General features: G+C 30.0%; 4 protein-coding genes across 6 annotated transcripts; 2 read left to right on the forward strand and 2 right to left on the reverse strand.

Annotated features, from left to right (window-relative positions):
- Window positions 1-207: 207 nt before the first annotated feature.
- On the forward strand, window positions 208-1,022 carry LOC122532962 (DNA-directed RNA polymerase III subunit RPC9). The gene is made up of 3 exons (XM_043662188.1): window positions 208-358; window positions 439-709; window positions 799-1,022. Exons 1-3 carry the CDS (start codon window positions 351-353, stop codon window positions 895-897), a joined length of 378 nt encoding a protein of 125 aa, XP_043518123.1. The 5' UTR covers window positions 208-350; the 3' UTR covers window positions 898-1,022.
- On the reverse strand, window positions 943-2,163 carry LOC122532959 (density-regulated protein homolog). The gene is made up of 5 exons (XM_043662186.1): window positions 1,833-2,163; window positions 1,649-1,733; window positions 1,388-1,567; window positions 1,153-1,292; window positions 943-1,082 (listed from the first exon to the last, which is right to left on the reverse strand). The coding sequence occupies exons 1-5, from the start codon at window positions 1,932-1,934 to the stop codon at window positions 1,038-1,040; spliced, it is 552 nt and encodes a 183-aa protein (XP_043518121.1). The 5' UTR covers window positions 1,935-2,163; the 3' UTR covers window positions 943-1,037.
- A 213-nt stretch (window positions 2,164-2,376) lies between these two features.
- LOC122532953 (clustered mitochondria protein homolog) lies at window positions 2,377-14,935 on the forward strand. The gene is made up of 18 exons (XM_043662168.1): window positions 2,377-2,672; window positions 7,372-7,673; window positions 7,800-8,222; window positions 8,327-8,693; window positions 8,950-9,086; window positions 9,175-9,455; window positions 9,631-9,757; window positions 9,850-10,024; window positions 10,149-10,351; window positions 10,426-10,567; window positions 10,647-10,852; window positions 10,946-11,152; window positions 11,227-11,325; window positions 11,413-11,757; window positions 11,842-12,114; window positions 12,199-12,324; window positions 12,399-13,228; window positions 13,347-14,935. Exons 1-17 carry the CDS (start codon window positions 2,582-2,584, stop codon window positions 13,128-13,130), a joined length of 4,236 nt encoding a protein of 1,411 aa, XP_043518103.1. The 5' UTR covers window positions 2,377-2,581; the 3' UTR covers window positions 13,131-13,228; window positions 13,347-14,935.
- Window positions 13,909-17,401, reverse strand: LOC122532956 (U6 small nuclear RNA (adenine-(43)-N(6))-methyltransferase). 3 transcript variants are annotated; one of them, XM_043662182.1, is made up of 7 exons: window positions 16,911-17,401; window positions 16,609-16,828; window positions 16,391-16,531; window positions 15,860-16,121; window positions 15,587-15,785; window positions 14,942-15,518; window positions 13,909-14,329 (listed from the first exon to the last, which is right to left on the reverse strand). In XM_043662182.1, exons 1-6 carry the CDS (start codon window positions 17,013-17,015, stop codon window positions 15,009-15,011), a joined length of 1,437 nt encoding a protein of 478 aa, XP_043518117.1. In that variant the 5' UTR covers window positions 17,016-17,401; the 3' UTR covers window positions 13,909-14,329; window positions 14,942-15,008. The 3 variants fall into 3 exon arrangements, with proteins under 3 accessions (XP_043518117.1, XP_043518116.1, XP_043518118.1); XM_043662181.1 differs by having other exon boundaries at window positions 15,860-16,217; window positions 16,911-17,398; XM_043662183.1 differs by having other exon boundaries at window positions 15,860-16,217; window positions 16,609-16,818; window positions 16,911-17,030.
- Between the last annotated feature and the right edge of the window lie 112 nt (window positions 17,402-17,513).

Consider the following 17,513-nt stretch of genomic DNA (forward strand, 5'->3'; position numbering starts at 1 on the left):
ATGAATGTGAAGGAGAGGAGTCATGTCGTGTGTTTAGAGTTTGCATTTCGTCTCGGAGACAGACTCATAGTAGGCGATTCTGGTGATGACTCCTGTCCCAGACGCTTGTGTGAGGAACTCAAAAGATGGGTACCAGTGATCGTACCCATCTTAGAATTAGAGCTATGCCCTATGATTATTGGAGATTGAAGATGTTGAACTTGCATTTGTTGAACGATCACTACGAGGACGCGACATTAGATGGAGCCATTATCTCGCATCATGGTTGCCTGTCGTAGAAAGAGACATTAGAGAGTTGGAATGAGAATATGTAAGAACCACAATTGCATATAATTTTCAAAGTATACAATATGGAAGTGTAAGTAACTATTTCTTTATATTTATAATTACTTTAGAGAGTAGATTTTAAATATTTTCAAAATAAATTTTATACTTTAGGCTCAAGGATTGTTCGGCGTATTTAAGCAATTATGAAGTTTTAAATATTCTGCAAAATATAAAGTCAGATAAAAAGCAAAAAATGAAACAAAATCAATTAGCAAGTATAACATATCAAACTGTAAGATATTTAGAAGAGACTCCATGTAAAAGACAAATACCTGAAAAAATTAGAGGCTTTCTAAAAGCATTAGAACCTTATAATTTGACAAAGTGTGAAAAATTGACTCTTTTAAATATGTCTCCTAAAACACCTCTTGAAATACAACTGGTAATTTGAAATTTCTAATATGAAATATATTTAGAAATATTACTATGTATTACTATATATATTTACATGTAATGCTGTATATTTTTTAGATTATAGAGGATAGTGAAGATCGTTTAACTGATGATGAAGTAAATTCTTTACTTCAGGTAGTAGCAAACTTTTTAGGTGAAGATGAACAAGATGGATAGCACAATTGTAAAACTATTTTAACTGTACAAATCTTTAAAAAAACATTTTTTATACTTTATGTACATTTTATTTATATTAAACAAAAATGAAAATGATATAATATTAAATACATTATGTAAGTAAACTTTTGGTTGGCTCATTATCTTTTCTGATCCCCTAGGTCATCTATAGAATCTTCATCAATCTAAAAATGAATGAAATGTTATAGTTGTATTATTTATTTTATTATTCAGAAAGCTAATTATTGTTCTTACTTGTGGCCATTTTTCTGGAATTACTTCAAATAATTCATCTTTTACATCTCCCTGTATAACTATTTCATCATCTCCTGTTACACTAGATCCACATGCAAATTTACTACCAAAAAATTTTGCAGCTACTTTTAGATCTATGTCTGTAATACAAATAAAGTTTTGATTAATTTAGTTAAAATAATTGAGCAATTATCTCATTTAAAAGGAATTTCTATAAATAAATGTTTCATATTACCAAAAGTGCTAAGACCAGTGACAACTGTAACAGATTTCTTTTTCCCTCTAGGTGCTCTAGAGACAGTCACTAATTTTGGAACATCTTCCTTTTTCTTTGTCTTAAGCATACCTTTACCACCACGTTTTTGTCGTTTCTTTTCATCTTCACCTCCACTCGTCTCTGTGGTATTATCTTCTACTGCTCATAAGTAAATAAAATTATATGATTGCAATAGTAAAATTTCCAATTTGAGAATAATACCATAAAAATTATAATTACCTAATTTAACTTTCTCAAATTCTGTTGGTAAATTCCTTTCTAACCACTGCTTACATTTTTCATATTCTGGATAATACTCACAATACTGTAATGGAAATGCGAATTAAATTTTCAAAAAATCTAAGCATTATCTTTTTGTCATACAGTACAAATGTCAGATACCTATCGTTCAAGATTGTCTTACCTCAATAGGAAGAGAGCAATTTCCACAGTATTGTACTTGAATTGGATAAGTGACATTAGGATCAGGTCCTAAACGCAAATTTGGAGATTCTTCTGCCGACATTCTATCAGACGCTTAACCTCGCTTTCGTACACTTTAATATGAATTTAACAGATAAGACGTTAATCTCCTATCAATTCCTTTCAATTTACTTTTTTCTTTCAAAAAATATTTTCTTATAAAATGTATAACAGTTTTCTTAAATAAAGTATAAAGAATTTCTTATTCAAATTCTAACAGAAGGTTAGTAATTCGACATCTAGTAATTTTAATTCTGTTTTGTTAGATACCAAAAAACATCACTTCTGCCAATATCTACCAACGGAGGAACGTTCTAATAACGTCCAACTTCAAAAGGAACCGCACCGTTTGGTACACTGGCAACGACAAATAATAATCGTTTGAAGAATAACGAGGGGCTAGTCACGTGACGGGCAGCACCAATCGAATGCGCCGATTCGATAACCTGCTAGACGTGATAACCAATCATGTGTATTAGACTTTGTACTTCGTTCGAAACGCACGTGCAGTAGAGAAAAGCGGCTCGGTGTGCCTCAGAGTTAGTGTGCTGCCTCGTGAAAAGAGTTCGGGACGTTTCGTTCTTTTGGGTGTATAATTTTTACGAAGTGTGCGCGCGTGTCACTGTGAATAATAAAAACGTGCTTGTTTCTAGAGTCGTTTAAAAGCTTGATAGAGATTGTCAAAGAAAGATGACATTGGGCGCACAGATAGAGACCTCCGCGGAAAATGGGAGTATGAAAATCCCTCTGCTCAATAGCAGTGAAAGACGAACCAGCACTGGTTAGTATAGATTTTATGATCGGCAACTGTACATTTCCTTATTTTTCATGGTTAGGCAGCGTATGACCGATCACGTTATATAATGATTCGATCAGGTTACCATGTTCTGTCCGTTTTAATGTACACCTTTAACGATGCCGCCTTAGCCAAAAGCCGGGCCCTCGGTGTTATGTAACGCGCGCATTGCGCGAATCTATGTAGTGCGGGGTCATGTGAGGCTTTTTCCAAGAGAGAAACTAGCAGAAGACATGATCAGAACTAGCAGACGAATCTTTGCCTCTTTCTCCGCCCGATTATCACCGAGAATAACGACTTCGTCCTCCTCGTTATTCTTGGCCCTCGTTTTGCAAGCAGTTGCACAAGAATGCACAAACGTATCGTTTGACATACCTCTTCCCTAAAGACGCATCTCCCAATCGATGTGCAATCTCCATTTAACCTTTTCTCGTTACTTTTCCGTATTTTGCATCTAGGTATATCGAGTCGGAGGCAGATCGTTCCGATCACACGAAGGAAATTAATTTGAAGCACGTGATTAGTTTCTTCCTGGATGATGAAACTACGTTACCTGCCCTGCTTAATCATTCATTTTAAATGTCTATGAAATTTTAAAATTTTCACACTTGCGGAACACGCTTTGTCAGTTGTTAGAACTTTCTGTTATTATTCTGTCACGTTTGTAAATATTAAATAAATGCCGGGTCATGAAGAATGTTTATACAAAATAAATGCCTTTATGACCCCAATGAATCAAGTAGAAATTTATGTTTAAATTTATTCTAACAGTAACAATGCTGTTCATGTATTAATATACAGTCTAGTAATTTTATCGTTTTATGTATTTTTGAAGACTGTATGCATCCCGAGTATTTTTATACAATTTACGTAATCTAATGACTGTTGATTATCAAATGTAGATAATTTTTATGGTAATATTTCAGTTCGTGGCATTCATATATCCTTATGTATACACATACACGTGATTATATAGGTTCGAAATAGGCGTAGCATATCTGAGAATAATAGGAATTATGTAAATTGTGTTATGTAGATTCTCCTATTCAGTTTGAGTAGTTTTATTTTCGAGATCTAACTGTCAATGGAAAAGAAATGTGGTTTTTGAGAAAAAGCTATAAATTTTTCGGGAGAGATGTGTTCATCACTGTCGATTGACGCTAGGTCCGTTCTCTTAATTTAATCTTGTTTTAGAACTCTTATTTCGTGAAAAAGGAGCCGAAGGAAAACACGTGCATGTTAATGACCTTTCGCGCATAGGCGTAGTAACAAGGAAATTTTAAATTATGAAAGATGTTAAAATATTTTTTAAAAGAATGTTTTTATCATGAAATATGTTCTATTTTAGTTAATTTGACAAAAATAGTGTACTTTTTTTTTTATAAAACTACGTCAATTTATATATAATATTTTGTAATCTTAAGTTAGTTTGCAATTTTATTATATATAAATGAATATATAATGAACATATGTGCATAATGAATGAATACATGTACATAGATAAATATATTATATGTATAATATAAATATATATTTTTTTTATTTATGTATATCTTTACATATTTAAGTTGATCATTTTTCATAATCAAAATATATTATAAAATATTTTATAATTATTTAATAAAATAAAGGAAAAAAAAGGATCGAGTTTTAATGATGCTAGAACAGTGATTTATAAACTTTTATAAAGGTTATGTTTTGAAAGAACAATAGTGAATTGCAAAGAATTATCGATACTAGGGGTTATCGGTATTCCTGCTGACGTTATTTCCCTTATGTCTTTAGTTTCTGATACATTAAAATTACATTTTATTGAACCATCTTATGCAATTTAAAAATTTCGTAAATTAAATCTTTGATAGACATATATATGCACGTTCAACAATTAATATAGACATGTTAATTGATTTTACTTTCATAAACATATCATAAAATGCTTATGTAAGCGTTTTTACATGTGAAAATTTTTTCATCGAAATACTTTAAATAAATTAGACAAAGCTTTCTTTGTAATTTATTTGTGATATGTTACTATGATTATCAATTTGATTCTGCATATGTATTTGATATATTTTCGATATTTTCTTAAGTTAAGATTAGTTGCTTTGAATATGTATCTGAACTTGAGATTTATAATGATTCTTATCAATCTGTTTATGAGCAGTCATCTCGTGAATGGTTTCGAAACTGCCTTCTGACTGTAATAATGAAATAATATTACATTCTCTGACACGTGTAATTTACTGGTCGGTACTTATTGAGTTTGATGTTTACATATCGATTGGAATACCTGTGATTGTATGTTAACATCATCATCTACAACATATTGCCATTCTTCTTTGATCGATATTATTTCCTTTTATATCGATTCTTGAATTTTTAATCTAAATAATATTATCAATATTTCTTTTTATTAATGATCCTTACGATTTATTTTTGTTAAAAGCTATTAAGTAGAATATTTGATAATCTTGTTTTCTAAAAAAAATAAATAATAAGTATTCTTTTATTTTATAATTTTTTCCGGTAAAAAAATTTGTAAAAAAGTAGAACTTTAGAGGAATTTGTTAAGTAAAATGGGAAATATAAAATCGCGTTCAAAAAGCTTTTTTCTTTAACGCTTTAGCTTCTTATCTTCGAGCCTTTTTCATAATTTCTTATCTCTTCTTTTAGTAATAGAGAAACTTGAAAAAAAGGAACAGTTTTTGTACAAAATAGTAAGATGTACGATAAGAATGCGATAAAGTAATTCGTGTCTAAGATAAATTGCTGTAATACAATATATGTGTTCGTAGGACCGTACAACCGAAAGATTTAATGTAGACGATAAGATAATTCCAGCAACAGAAGAAAAAAACTGATAAAAGCTGTTCACATCATTACAACTATAAATACTTTAGATTCTTAAATATTTTGAAAAGATTCGTATGATCCGCTATACAAATTTTTATATTGATCTTGTAAAAATAAATGTTATTATGCACGTAATATTTTTGTAAATGTTCAGAGATTTTTTGCTTAGAAAAAATTAATTGTTATTTCAGAAAGATTGCATCTAAGTGTTTCATATATTGTTCTGTTTCAATTTTCTTTCAATCTTGATATTCCTGGGTGAACGCCCTCTAAGATCAATGATTTTTGATTGAAGATAATTCGATGAACAATCAATAACCATTACAATAACATCAAAATGGATGAATATACTTGAGAATAAACGTTTTTAATCTTACGTATAATTTTAATCTTACGTATATTATTTTCATTTATTTGCATTCTTATTAAATCTTTCAGTTCTTTCAAATCATTCTTAGTAAATCATCTTTTACAATACTTTAAGAAATAGTGTCGAAATTTGGAAGTTTGCCAATAAATTCGCAACAGGTATTCAATAATTACCATTTATTTTAGAGCATCTAAATGCTAAAGTATTTATTTAATACATATTGAAAATATGATAGCGTAATATATACCTATTCTAGTTGTTTTTCTTTTTCCTTTCTTTATTTATTGATCAAACAATTATTAATATTAATCTTATTTTTAGTAAAAAGTAAATGCATCATAAATATCTAATATCTGTATGCTATAGGTTGTAACATACACGTATTATTTATTTTTACAGTCATCACAATCCATCGTAATCATCAATCACAAAGTAAATGTTAAAAATTCAACTTTTCATCAATTAAAATTTCATTCTATGTATGTCTTCAATTCCAATTGTTATCGAATTACACTTCTATATATGTCTTTAATTTCAATTATTACTGAATTATGTACAAATTATTGTCAAGTGAAGGCCAGTAAAGATCAAGGTTTCACAGGTATAAATTTTATTTGAAACATGTACATTCGAGACGCATCATCAACATAAGATAGTTACTGATAAGCGGACTGCCTCGTTATGAGTTGTAATCAATGTTATAATTCACTTAAGATTGACATATGCCAGAAATGGATATATATCGCAAACATAGTATCGATAAAATTAGTACGGCATTTGAGTGCGGACTATTTACATTGCCGTTTATTTATAAGTACATTGGTGAATGCAAGTGGCAGCCCCACGGATGTTCACTGTCGTGTCTAGTCGAAAATGCATCTTGTTTCCATGGAAATAATAAGTGAATTTGATTACTCATTATTATTGCTGTTATCTGTGTTGAAATATCGTCATTTATTAAAAAAAGATATACAGATATTGAAAGTACGTAAAAAAATAGATGGCTCGTAATATTCATTTAAAGAAAGAAGATAGTAATTTAAAATATTATCAAAATTAATAGTTTTGACTAAAATATTATCAAAATTAAAGTTTTGACTAAAATATTTGTTATTATTTTGGTTGTTTCATGATTTCACTAATTCTTGCTAGAACTGTATAAATAATTCTAATATAGTTCTATTTTTAATGCTACGGTATTTAATACATGCTGTAAATTTGCGATAAAATTGCAAAAATGTTAATGAGACCTTGGCTAATATAGATTGAAAATAATCTTGGTATGTATTATGTAAAATACAAGTAAAAATATTCTTATGTCATCCATTTTGTGTATTTGGTTAATATAATTTAATATAATTTTTTGATTAATCTTAACTTTATATATATAACTTAATTTAGTGATTAACGGTTTTATAAACTTCAATGTTTGAGTAAAAATTTGTGGATTCTTATGTTTAGATATGAAGGAAACTGCGGAGGAAACCGGAAGTACGAGCACAGCCGCGAAGAACGTCGTTGAGAAAGGTGAAGTCGAAGCCACGAAAGAGAAAGGGAACGAGAAAGAAAAAGAGAAAGAGAAGGAAGAAAAGGAAGAAGACAAGAACAAGAAAAAGGATAAGAGTGAGAAAGAGGATAATGATAAGGATGCTGGAAGTGAACAAGAAATCGTTTTCATTCAAGATATGGGATTCACTGTTAAGATTGTTAGTCCAGGTGCTGAACCCTTTGATATCCAAGTTTCCAGCATGGAGTTGGTTCAGGTAAGTAATCACACGTTTAAGCATTTTTTCCTATATGATAAAAGAAGATTTATGCTTTCTACTTACGATGATAGAAAATAAAAAAAGAAGTAAGTAATAAATTTTATTATTATTATTATTTTTCAGGAAATCCACCAGTTACTCATGGATCGCGAGGACACCTGTCACCGCACATGCTTCTCCCTTCAACTCGATGGTAACACACTGGATAACTTTGCCGAGTTAAAGAATATCGAAGGCCTAAAAGAAGGTTCAGTTATTAAAGTCGTGGAAGAACCGTACACTATGCGAGAAGCTCGTATACATGTTCGACACGTCCGAGATTTATTGAAATCTGTGGATCCAGCGGACGCTTACAACGGCGTCGAATGTAGCAGTTTATCGTTTCTAAATGTAGTTACCAATGGTGATATCCTTGAGAAGAAAAAGACCAGAGCAGACTCGGTTGATTGTACTCCGCCTGATTATATTATACCTGGCTGTAAAGATAGACCATTGTTACCCTTACAACCGCAAGCCAAAGAACAAAAATGTCCTCCTTGTTTAAAAGTAATATACATAACACATATACTAATATACATAACACATATAAATGTTTATTATTTAATGTATTATTTATATACATGCTTAGTTGATTAATTTATTTATTATAGGTATTAACAACATCCGGATGGAATCCACCACCCGGTCACAGAAAACTGCACGGTGATTTATTATACTTACACGTGGTAACGTTAGAAGACAAGCAATATTATTTGACCGCGTGTGCCAGAGGTTTCTTCCTCAATCAATCGACAAAAGAAGTATTTAATCCAAAACCGGCGACTCCGAGTCATCTGTGTCATAGTTTAATTGAATTACTGAACCAACTCAGTCCGGCTTTCAAACGGGGTTTCGTTGCTATGCAAAGACGAAGAACGCAGAGACATCCATTTGAACGAGTAGCCACACCTTATCAACTTTATGCCTGGTGTGCACCTCAAATTGAACATACAATTGATGCAATACGCGCTGAAGATAGTACGTTTCGTTTTATACAAATTAACAAAACATTAAATTCTATATTACTCGCATATGGTTATCGTATATTACTTGAATTATATTTTTTATTTTATTATTGAATTATTACAATCATATGTTTTATTACCAACTTCAGTTTTCGTGAAGTTCATACTTGAAATTAACCGATTAGTTGATTAATGATTAATATTAAGGTGTTAATTATGTTGCATCATGATTTTATGTTTGATCATCCATTTCGTTTATTTGTGAACAGCTTTCTCTTCTAAATTGGGATACGAAGAACATATACCTGGCCAAACTCGAGATTGGAACGAGGAGTTGCAAACAACGAGAGAGTTACCTCGTAAAAACTTACCTGAAAGATTACTTAGAGAACGTGCTATTTTTAAAGTATGTCTATGATCAACACATTAATTGTATCTCAATGTATTCCTACAATAACGTAATTGAGTTTTGTACAATACATGGGTAAATTCAGGTTCACAGTGATTTTGTCGCTGCTGCTACTCGAGGTGCAGTAGCCGTAATAGACGGTAATGTAATGGCAATAAATCCCGGTGAGGAGGCAAAGATGCAGATGTTTATTTGGAACAATATTTTCTTCTCTCTTGGGTTTGATGTCAGAGATCATTATAAGGAACTCGGCGGCGATGCTGCTGCTTTCGTTGCGCCTAAGAACGACTTACAAGGTCTTAGAGTATATGCTGCCATTGATCTACCTGGTCCTTATACGCTTGGTACTGTTGTAATCGATTACAGGTTTGTATGAAATTAGATACACGCATCCCTTTCATCACATTATTTGTACGACGTGGGTATTTTGTAGCGGGTCATTTGTACATACTTGTTCGATGTTCAGTATTCTATCGCAACTTAAATCTCAATCAAAAGGATGTTAAGTTTTCGTGGTAATCACTCGTATTCCTCTGCATAGAGGATATCGTGTCACCGCTCAGTCAATCATCCCTGGAATCTTGGAACGCGAGCAGGAGCAATCTGTTGTTTACGGTTCTATAGATTTTGGGAAAACGGTTCTTTCGCATCCAAAGTATCTTGAATTGGTTAGTTTACAATAATAACTTTATGTAACTTCTGTAAAAAGTATTTATTACTAGAATAATTTTATATCACACATGTGTATTGTGCTTTACAGTTGAATAAAACTGGTCAGCTATTAAAAATTCTTCCTCACAAAGTTATTAACGATGCTGGGGAGGAGGTTGAACTTTGCAGCAGTGTAGAATGCAAAGGTATAATTGGGAATGATTCTCGACATTATGTGTTGGATTTATTACGAACTTTTCCTCCTGATGTTAATTTCCTCAAATGTAAGTTTATAACAATGTATCTGAAATTAGTTATTATTATTATTATTATTATTATTATTATTATTATTATTATTATTATTATTATTATTATTATTATTAAATTTTCACCCTGTGATTTTCGTAGTGGAAGGAGTTGAACTGAGCAAAGAAGCTAGAGCTTTAGGTTTTCCAATTGAGCACAAGCATAAACTAGCTTGCCTTCGTCAGGAATTGATCGACTCCTTTGTTGAAGCTAGATATGTGCAATTTATTAAACATGCTGCTTTTCATTTGCAGCAACTTACATCTGCAAGAAGAGTGCAGAAGGAAAATGAAACTACTGTTAAGGTAAGAAACAATTATCAAAATTCATAAATATCAGTCCTAAATAGTATTACTATTTAACATTGCGTTGATTTCAGGAAGGTAAAAGAGAAGAATTAAATGCTGTTACAGTGGATAGTAACAAGGAAGATTCTACTCATACTTTGATAGAAACAGATGAAGCCAAAAAGATTGTGGAAAGTATTACTGATTCTATCACTGGCGGAGAGAAGCAAGAATGTATGTCATTTAATTATTTGTTTTATTTAAATAATACTTTGTTTAAATTCTACATTAAATCTTTTTTTTTTTTTTTTAGTGGAAGAAAGTACAAAAGAAATAGTTCGAAGGGCTGCAGCAGCAGTTGGTAGCTTACGAGAAGCAGAATTTGACGTCAGATTTAATCCGGATGTATTTTCACCGGGTGTTAAACATCCAGATCCAAATGGTCCTGCTTTAAAAAAACAAAAACAATTGGTGCAAGATGCCGCAGACTTTTTACTTACCGTACAAATACCTACTTTTGTAAGTTAGAATATTTTTATAGAATATTTTCATATTTGATATATCAGTTCAATTTCGTTCAAAAATATATTGATTTCAATCTTTTTATCGTAGATTCGAGAATGTTTAGATCATACAGCTGCCGCAATGGATGGTAGTATATTAGTGGAAGCTTTACACGGCAAAGGTATTAACGTACGATATCTTGGTAAATTAGCAGCTATGTTATCTACTGTTCCACAACTACAATATCTGAAACGTATTGCTGTTTCGGAACTTATTTTACGATCAGCGAAACACATTTTTACATTTTACATGCAGGTATATTGGTGAAAATTAAAGTGATGTTATTTTGTATTTTGTGTCAACATGAACTTAATTTTTTTCTTTTTTAGGGTACAGAACTAATGAGTCTTTCCGCAGCTATTAGTCATTTCTTAAATTGTTTATTTTCTTCTGCACAAATTATTCATCCGCAACAAAATCTGGAAGAGGTATGATTTTTTTTACAAAATAATATCAGTCAATTTAATATAATTTGTTTTAATGAAAATTTATATAATTGTCGGCGGATTTTCTAGCTTCAAAGTAAAACTGCCAAACGGCGTAATAAAAGAAAAGGTAGAAATAATGGTCCACAACAGTCCGAAGTGGAATGGGCTTCCTTAACGCCTAAATCTCTTTGGCAACAAATTAAAGCAGATCTAAAGAGTTATTACGATTGGGAGACACCGTGTCCGGAATCGTTAGATGCCACTATAGAACATTTTCACCTTCAAAAAATTTCTTTGCTTCGTAATTTCTGCATAAAGACTGGCATTCAAATTTTGTTACGGGAATATAACTTTGAGAATAAGAACAGAGCTACGTTTTTCGAAGAAGATATACTAAATATATTCCCTGTTGTAAAGCATATCAATCCTAGAGTAAGTAATACAGTTGAAATGTAAAAAATACGTCGTATAAATTTTCGTAATAAATTATTTAAATTTATTTTTTACTTCACTCAGGCTAGCGACGCATATAATTTCTATACAACTGGACAAAGCAAAATTCAACAAGGTTATTTGAAAGATGGATATGAACTTATTAGCGAAGCACTCAATTTATTGAATAATGTATATGGTGCAATGCATCCCGAAATTGCACAATGCCTTAGAATGCTTGCGCGATTGAATTATATAATGGGTGACCATGCGGAAGCTCTTGCTACCCAACAAAAAGCAGTCCTTATGTCAGAAAGAGTTAACGGTATAGATCATCCATATACTATTACTGAATATGTAAGTACAAAATAAATATATTTAATTAATAATTAAAAATACATAATTTAAAATTATTTTAATAATATTTTTATATGTCAACAGATTCGTCTAGCTCTATATTCTTTTGCCAATGGTCAAGTCTCTGTATCGCTTAGGTTACTGTACAGAGCACGTTATTTAGCGTTATTGGTTTGTGGTGAAGATCATCCGGAAGTAGCACTTCTTGACGTAAGTAATTTTAACAGGAATGAAAACTTAAAAACTCGACTTTTAATTTTGACTGATGTTAATTATTTGTTTAGAGCAATATTTCGCTGATTCTCCATGCTGTTGGAGAATATGAATTATCGCTTCGATTTTTGGAGCATGCTTTGGCCCTAAATCTTCGATATCATGGGCCACGATCTTTGAAAGTTGCTGTTTCTTATCATCTAGTCGCGAGAACTCAATCTTGTATGGGTGATTTTCGAGCAGCTTTAAATAACGAGAAGGAAACTTATGCTATTTATAAGCAACAGTTAGGTGAAGACCATGAAAAAACCAAAGAAAGTAGCGACTGTTTGAGACATTTAACGCAACAGGCTGTGGTACTACAGAAAAAGATGAATGAAATTTACACTGGAAAATCTGGTGTTAGCTTACCACCGATTCAAGTCCAACCGCCTAGTATGGGATCTGTACTTGATATGTTGAATGTGATTAATGGTATTTTATTCGTCCAAATCAGCCAACAGGATATTGAGAATTTCAAGGCGGAAATAGAGAAACGACAGAAAGAACAAACACCTGACAGAGAAACGAAGGTACTTCAGAACGGAAACAAGAAAAACGAAAATAAGAAAGAAGAGAAAGAAAATAAGAAAGAGGAAAAAGAAAATAAAAAGAATGAAAAAGAGAGCAAAAGAGAAGAGAAAGAGAATAAAAAAGACGAAAAAGAGAATAAGAAGATAGAAAAGAAGGTGGAAGTACAGAAAGAGTTGAAAAAATTGGAGGAAAGTAAGACAATGTTAGAATCAGTAGTAGCAGAGAGCTGAGCTTGTTTTAAACCGCTGATGATACTTAGTAGTTTTTTTTTGAATCCTAGTCTTTCCCTGCCCGCGTTTTTAAGAGTAACGCGAGTACGGTATATATAATATAATATTATTATATATATTAATATATATTATATATATTATATATATTATATATATTATATATATTAATATATATATATATTATATATTAATATATATTATATATATATATATAATAATGATTGGGATAAAATGAAAATGACAAGTGTTTGTTCGAGATAAAGATCGTTATTTAATGTATCGTACATACATTTATAAAGTGCTACCAAAATCGAACTTTTATAGTGGTGGCGATCAACAACAGCATAGCTGAAACTTTTCGAAAGAGCTAGATTTCCTAATGCTCGCGATGCTCAAGTACAATACGTCAAGCTACAAAATTTATTTGACTGAATTGATTCTCTATTTATGTAAATAATTCTGAATGAAAAAAATTCATTGCCTTAGCGCGTATGCTTGTCACAAATTTTACTCGTGATTGGATTTACGAACTTAATCGAACAGAGAGAAAGTATTTTTTGGTAAAATCATAAACAACAATTTATGTCGCCTAATATTATCGTGTTTTTTCTAAAAACTCAATTCTATTTCATAACGATAATAACTATGGATTTTGCATACGTTATACTTCTATTAATCGACGAAACAATAAATTAGTATTTGTTCCAGCATATTGCACAATTGATGCCGGAACTCAAATGGAACGTATTGTATCAGTGAAATTAAAATGCTACGGCAATTATCTATAAAACGAATAATGGACTTTATTATCGTAGATTATAAGTCAATTGTTTTTTTTTTCTACACTTTTGATAGGCTCTTTTATTAATACATATTCAAAATCATTGTTTTGTGCCATTTAAGCATCGCTGTCACTTCCCCATTTTAGTTGCCATCAATACATATTGAAGTCATATGTGTAATTGTTTTTCATTTTTAGATACTATTAATCTGAGGTTAATCTTGTTGAATTCGATACAAATATTTATAGGTAAAACTGAAATTACATGGAAATCAATAATGAACAAAATTTGTATTGTATTCAACAAGACAAATTCATACAGTTGTGTTCATTTTTATACTGTATACATCACGTAAAAAGCTTTTCTCCATCTTTTTATCACCGTTGTTTTATCGTCACCCTATGTGAGGATTTGAATCTGAAAATAATTTTATATTTAAGAGAATTTCCAGCGAGAAAGAAAACAATAATTAGTGGTGGCAGGAAAAGCATGGTATAACAAGTGTGCTTTTACACTTCATGATCATTAAGAATGGTTATCAAAAATGACTCATTAATCAATATATTATAGAAGTAGCGTCAATTTCCTAATTACTATTAGAAATACTGCAGTTAGTTCTAGAATTATAAATATTGAAAATCATCTGTTACTGATTTATTGATCTTTATCAAACAATATTCGTTATAAAACGAACATTAAACATATTGAAATTTTATTATATTATCACACAAGAACTAGGTTGAGAAATGATATCGATAATCTGTTGACGCTTATTTTAAATAAAAAAAATTATTTTGTGGTTTAAGTTTGTTTATAATAATGATAATGATAGTAACATAATATGAATATGAATATGATAATAATGAAAGACGAATAAGTAAAAAGTTTTTAATAGTTTCTGTTTAAAGTTTGTATACTTTATAACATGGATATTATACTGCACTTGTTAGTCAAACTGTACGATAAAGAATACTAGTTAGTAAGGATTATTCATTATAAATAAAGTTGAATACTTGGTATATATGTTACCTGTTATATAATTTCATAAAATTTACGTATAAAATAAATTATTTTCTATGGAACCTAAATTCACATATTAAACAGTTTCCGTATTATTCTTAAGCGAATTTTCAACTTGTTCTGAATTTATTTCAATTTTATTTGTTTTTAATCGTTTTCTTTTCTTTTTGTTCGATTTCTCATGTTGTTTCTGAAAATATTCTCTAACACCCAATTTATTTATTAAATACTGTCGAAACATTTCCAAGGCATTCTTGCCACCAGTTCCTTTTTCGTAGATCATAGATATTTTTACATCGTCATTTTCAGCTTCTTCATGTTCAATTATTTCAGCAAAAAAGCTACATATTAACAAAGGTTCATTTTTATCTCCTGAGTTCTTTTTTAATAATTTTTCCGCAGGATTTTCTGCAATATCATTTATTACAGTTGTACATTCTGTGTCATGATCCACAGATTGATTTATTAATCTTTGAGCTAATCGACGTTTTCTACGTGCATATGACCACGTATCATTTTCTGCAATTAGTTGACACGACCAACCATTAAAGTCGTCAATTGGCAAATTTAATTCCTTGATTTGTATCTATATAAAAAAATCGTCAAATTAAAATAAATGTAAAAGCATTGCAAAAAGTATAAGTATAATGTTACTTGTAATTGTTCCAGTATTTCTTCTAAAAAATTAACAAAGTTGTCAAAAGAAGAAAATTTATGTCTCATTGGGAATTGTATTTCTGTTGGACGTTGTTCTCTTAACAATTTTGCAATGTAATCTCCACTTTTCCGAATAACAGGTGCATTTGTCAAATTAATAACATCTTTGGGTAGAAATGACCAAGCCAATCCCCATCTATAAAAAAACGAAAAAAATTAAATTCGTAAGTACATGAAATCAGAAAGATGTCTTTAAAAAGATGCATTCACCTTTTTGTGTGTCCTTGACAGAATTCTGTCCATGTTGAATTTTCTATATCTTTTTTCTTTAGAAATTTTAATAAAAATAATAAATTACTTCTTCTACCAAACATAGTAGTATAAATTTTTACTTTGTCTTTAATTTCTATACTCTCTTCAATCATTTGTGTTACAAATGCTCTTTCACCACCTTCAACTGTAAGTTCAACTTTATTTCCAGTTGGAGCATTTCTTGGTGGTAGTCGCTTCATTACTTTCTCTGATGATCCTTCTATTTCAAAAAAAGGAGGATTACACATTGTAAAATGATATACATTATTTTCTTTTATAATTTCCTTCAATATTGTGCTTCCATCTACCTTACATACTGTAAAAATAATATTCAAACATAAAAAATATGCATATTTTAATTATATATATCATGTAATATATGTAGTTAATATTGTATTATATGATATACAATATTAACTACATATAATATATAATGTATATAATACATAATAATATATATAATTAATATATAATACATAATTAATTTGCCTTTTATTATGTCTTGTAAATTATTATTTTCAACATGTTGAACAGCTGTTTGCATACTTGATTCGTCAACTTCTGTAGCAATCATTTGATTTCCATACATTTTTGCAAATAATAAAGGATAAATGCAAACTGCACCAGTACCTAAAAAAGTATAATTGTTGTCATTAAAAATTCTTTTTAATATTATACTTTACTGTTATTTGATTCTTAATTTATACCAATATCTACACCAATCACTTCTTTCATTTCGTGAAAAGAAGCATGTTTCATTAAATCTTCAATCCATAAAATATAATTTAAGCGTAATGGCAATGTTGGTACTAATTTATTTGCAGGTATTTTTACTTCCAGATTAAAATCATGTTTCAATAATACTTCTGTAAGTATTCGCAGACTTTCTTCATTTTTGAAATCAATCTTTATCTTGCCTGTTAAATTCTATATATTAAACAAATATACACATTACATTTTGCATCAAAAAATAAAATAATAAATATAAGTATTGAAATATTTAGCTTACAACAATTGCAATATCACGGAACTCTGAATACAATAAAGCAAGTTCTTTAAAGTCTGGTACTTTCTTATATTTATTCCTTGGATGCATAAACTTTCTTAATGACATTTTCAAAGAATTATTTCTTCTTATTCTCAATAATGATGTTGATACATATTTGTTATAATGTAGTATATGTACTCATAACAATTAGTAATAAATACTTTTTATTTACAAATGTAAAATCATAGATAATGTATAGAATAGATCTGACATCTTGAATAAATCTATTCAAGATGTCAGATTTATTCTAGCCAGTAGATTCAGAGTATCGGTCCTACGTAATAGAGGAACATGTAACAATTGTAAATAGCAGATTGATTTTTATTCAAACTTCTAGTTACGTTCATGTTAATTCTCTTGATTAACTTTCTTTTTGCAAATTAAAATTTGATCATTTTATATACATAAAGTTGGAACACTATCACCGCGTAGCGGTGGAACTTCTAATTTTTGAATTTAAATTTATTTATATAATATCGAACAATCAGTTTAATAAAAGACTTATTGAAGTTTTGTAATGAAAGCATTGTATAATATTGAATACAAAATCGGAGTAATGTGAAT

The sequence above is a fragment of the Frieseomelitta varia genome, unplaced genomic scaffold (assembly GCF_011392965.1).
Source record: "Frieseomelitta varia isolate USP_RPSP 00005682 unplaced genomic scaffold, Fvar_1.2 scaffold_485, whole genome shotgun sequence".
NCBI lineage: Eukaryota > Metazoa > Arthropoda > Insecta > Hymenoptera > Apidae > Frieseomelitta > Frieseomelitta varia.

Excerpts from the sequence above, each read along its gene's own strand:
- LOC122532962 (XM_043662188.1), top strand. Across the intron at positions 710-798 it reads CACCTCTTGAAATACAACTG|ATTATAGAGGATAGTGAAGA; the intron begins GTAATTTGAAAT and ends TATATTTTTTAG.
- LOC122532959 (XM_043662186.1), bottom strand. The coding sequence starts at position 1,934 with ATGTCGGCAGAAGAATCTCCAAATTTGCGTTTAGGACCTGATCCTAAT. Across the intron at positions 1,734-1,832 it reads ATTGCTCTCTTCCTATTGAG|TATTGTGAGTATTATCCAGA; the intron begins GTAAGACAATCT and ends TTTCCATTACAG. Across the intron at positions 1,568-1,648 it reads ATTTGAGAAAGTTAAATTAG|TAGAAGATAATACCACAGAG; the intron begins GTAATTATAATT and ends ACTTATGAGCAG.
- LOC122532953 (XM_043662168.1), top strand. The coding sequence starts at position 2,582 with ATGACATTGGGCGCACAGATAGAGACCTCCGCGGAAAATGGGAGTATG. Across the intron at positions 9,758-9,849 it reads ATCCAAAGTATCTTGAATTG|TTGAATAAAACTGGTCAGCT; the intron begins GTTAGTTTACAA and ends TGTGCTTTACAG. Across the intron at positions 12,115-12,198 it reads CATATACTATTACTGAATAT|ATTCGTCTAGCTCTATATTC; the intron begins GTAAGTACAAAA and ends ATATGTCAACAG.
- LOC122532956 (XM_043662181.1), bottom strand. The coding sequence starts at position 17,015 with ATGTCATTAAGAAAGTTTATGCATCCAAGGAATAAATATAAGAAAGTA. Across the intron at positions 16,829-16,910 it reads TCCGTGATATTGCAATTGTT|AATTTAACAGGCAAGATAAA; the intron begins GTAAGCTAAATA and ends TTTAATATATAG. Across the intron at positions 15,786-15,859 it reads TGTCAAGGACACACAAAAAG|ATGGGGATTGGCTTGGTCAT; the intron begins GTGAATGCATCT and ends GTTTTTTTATAG.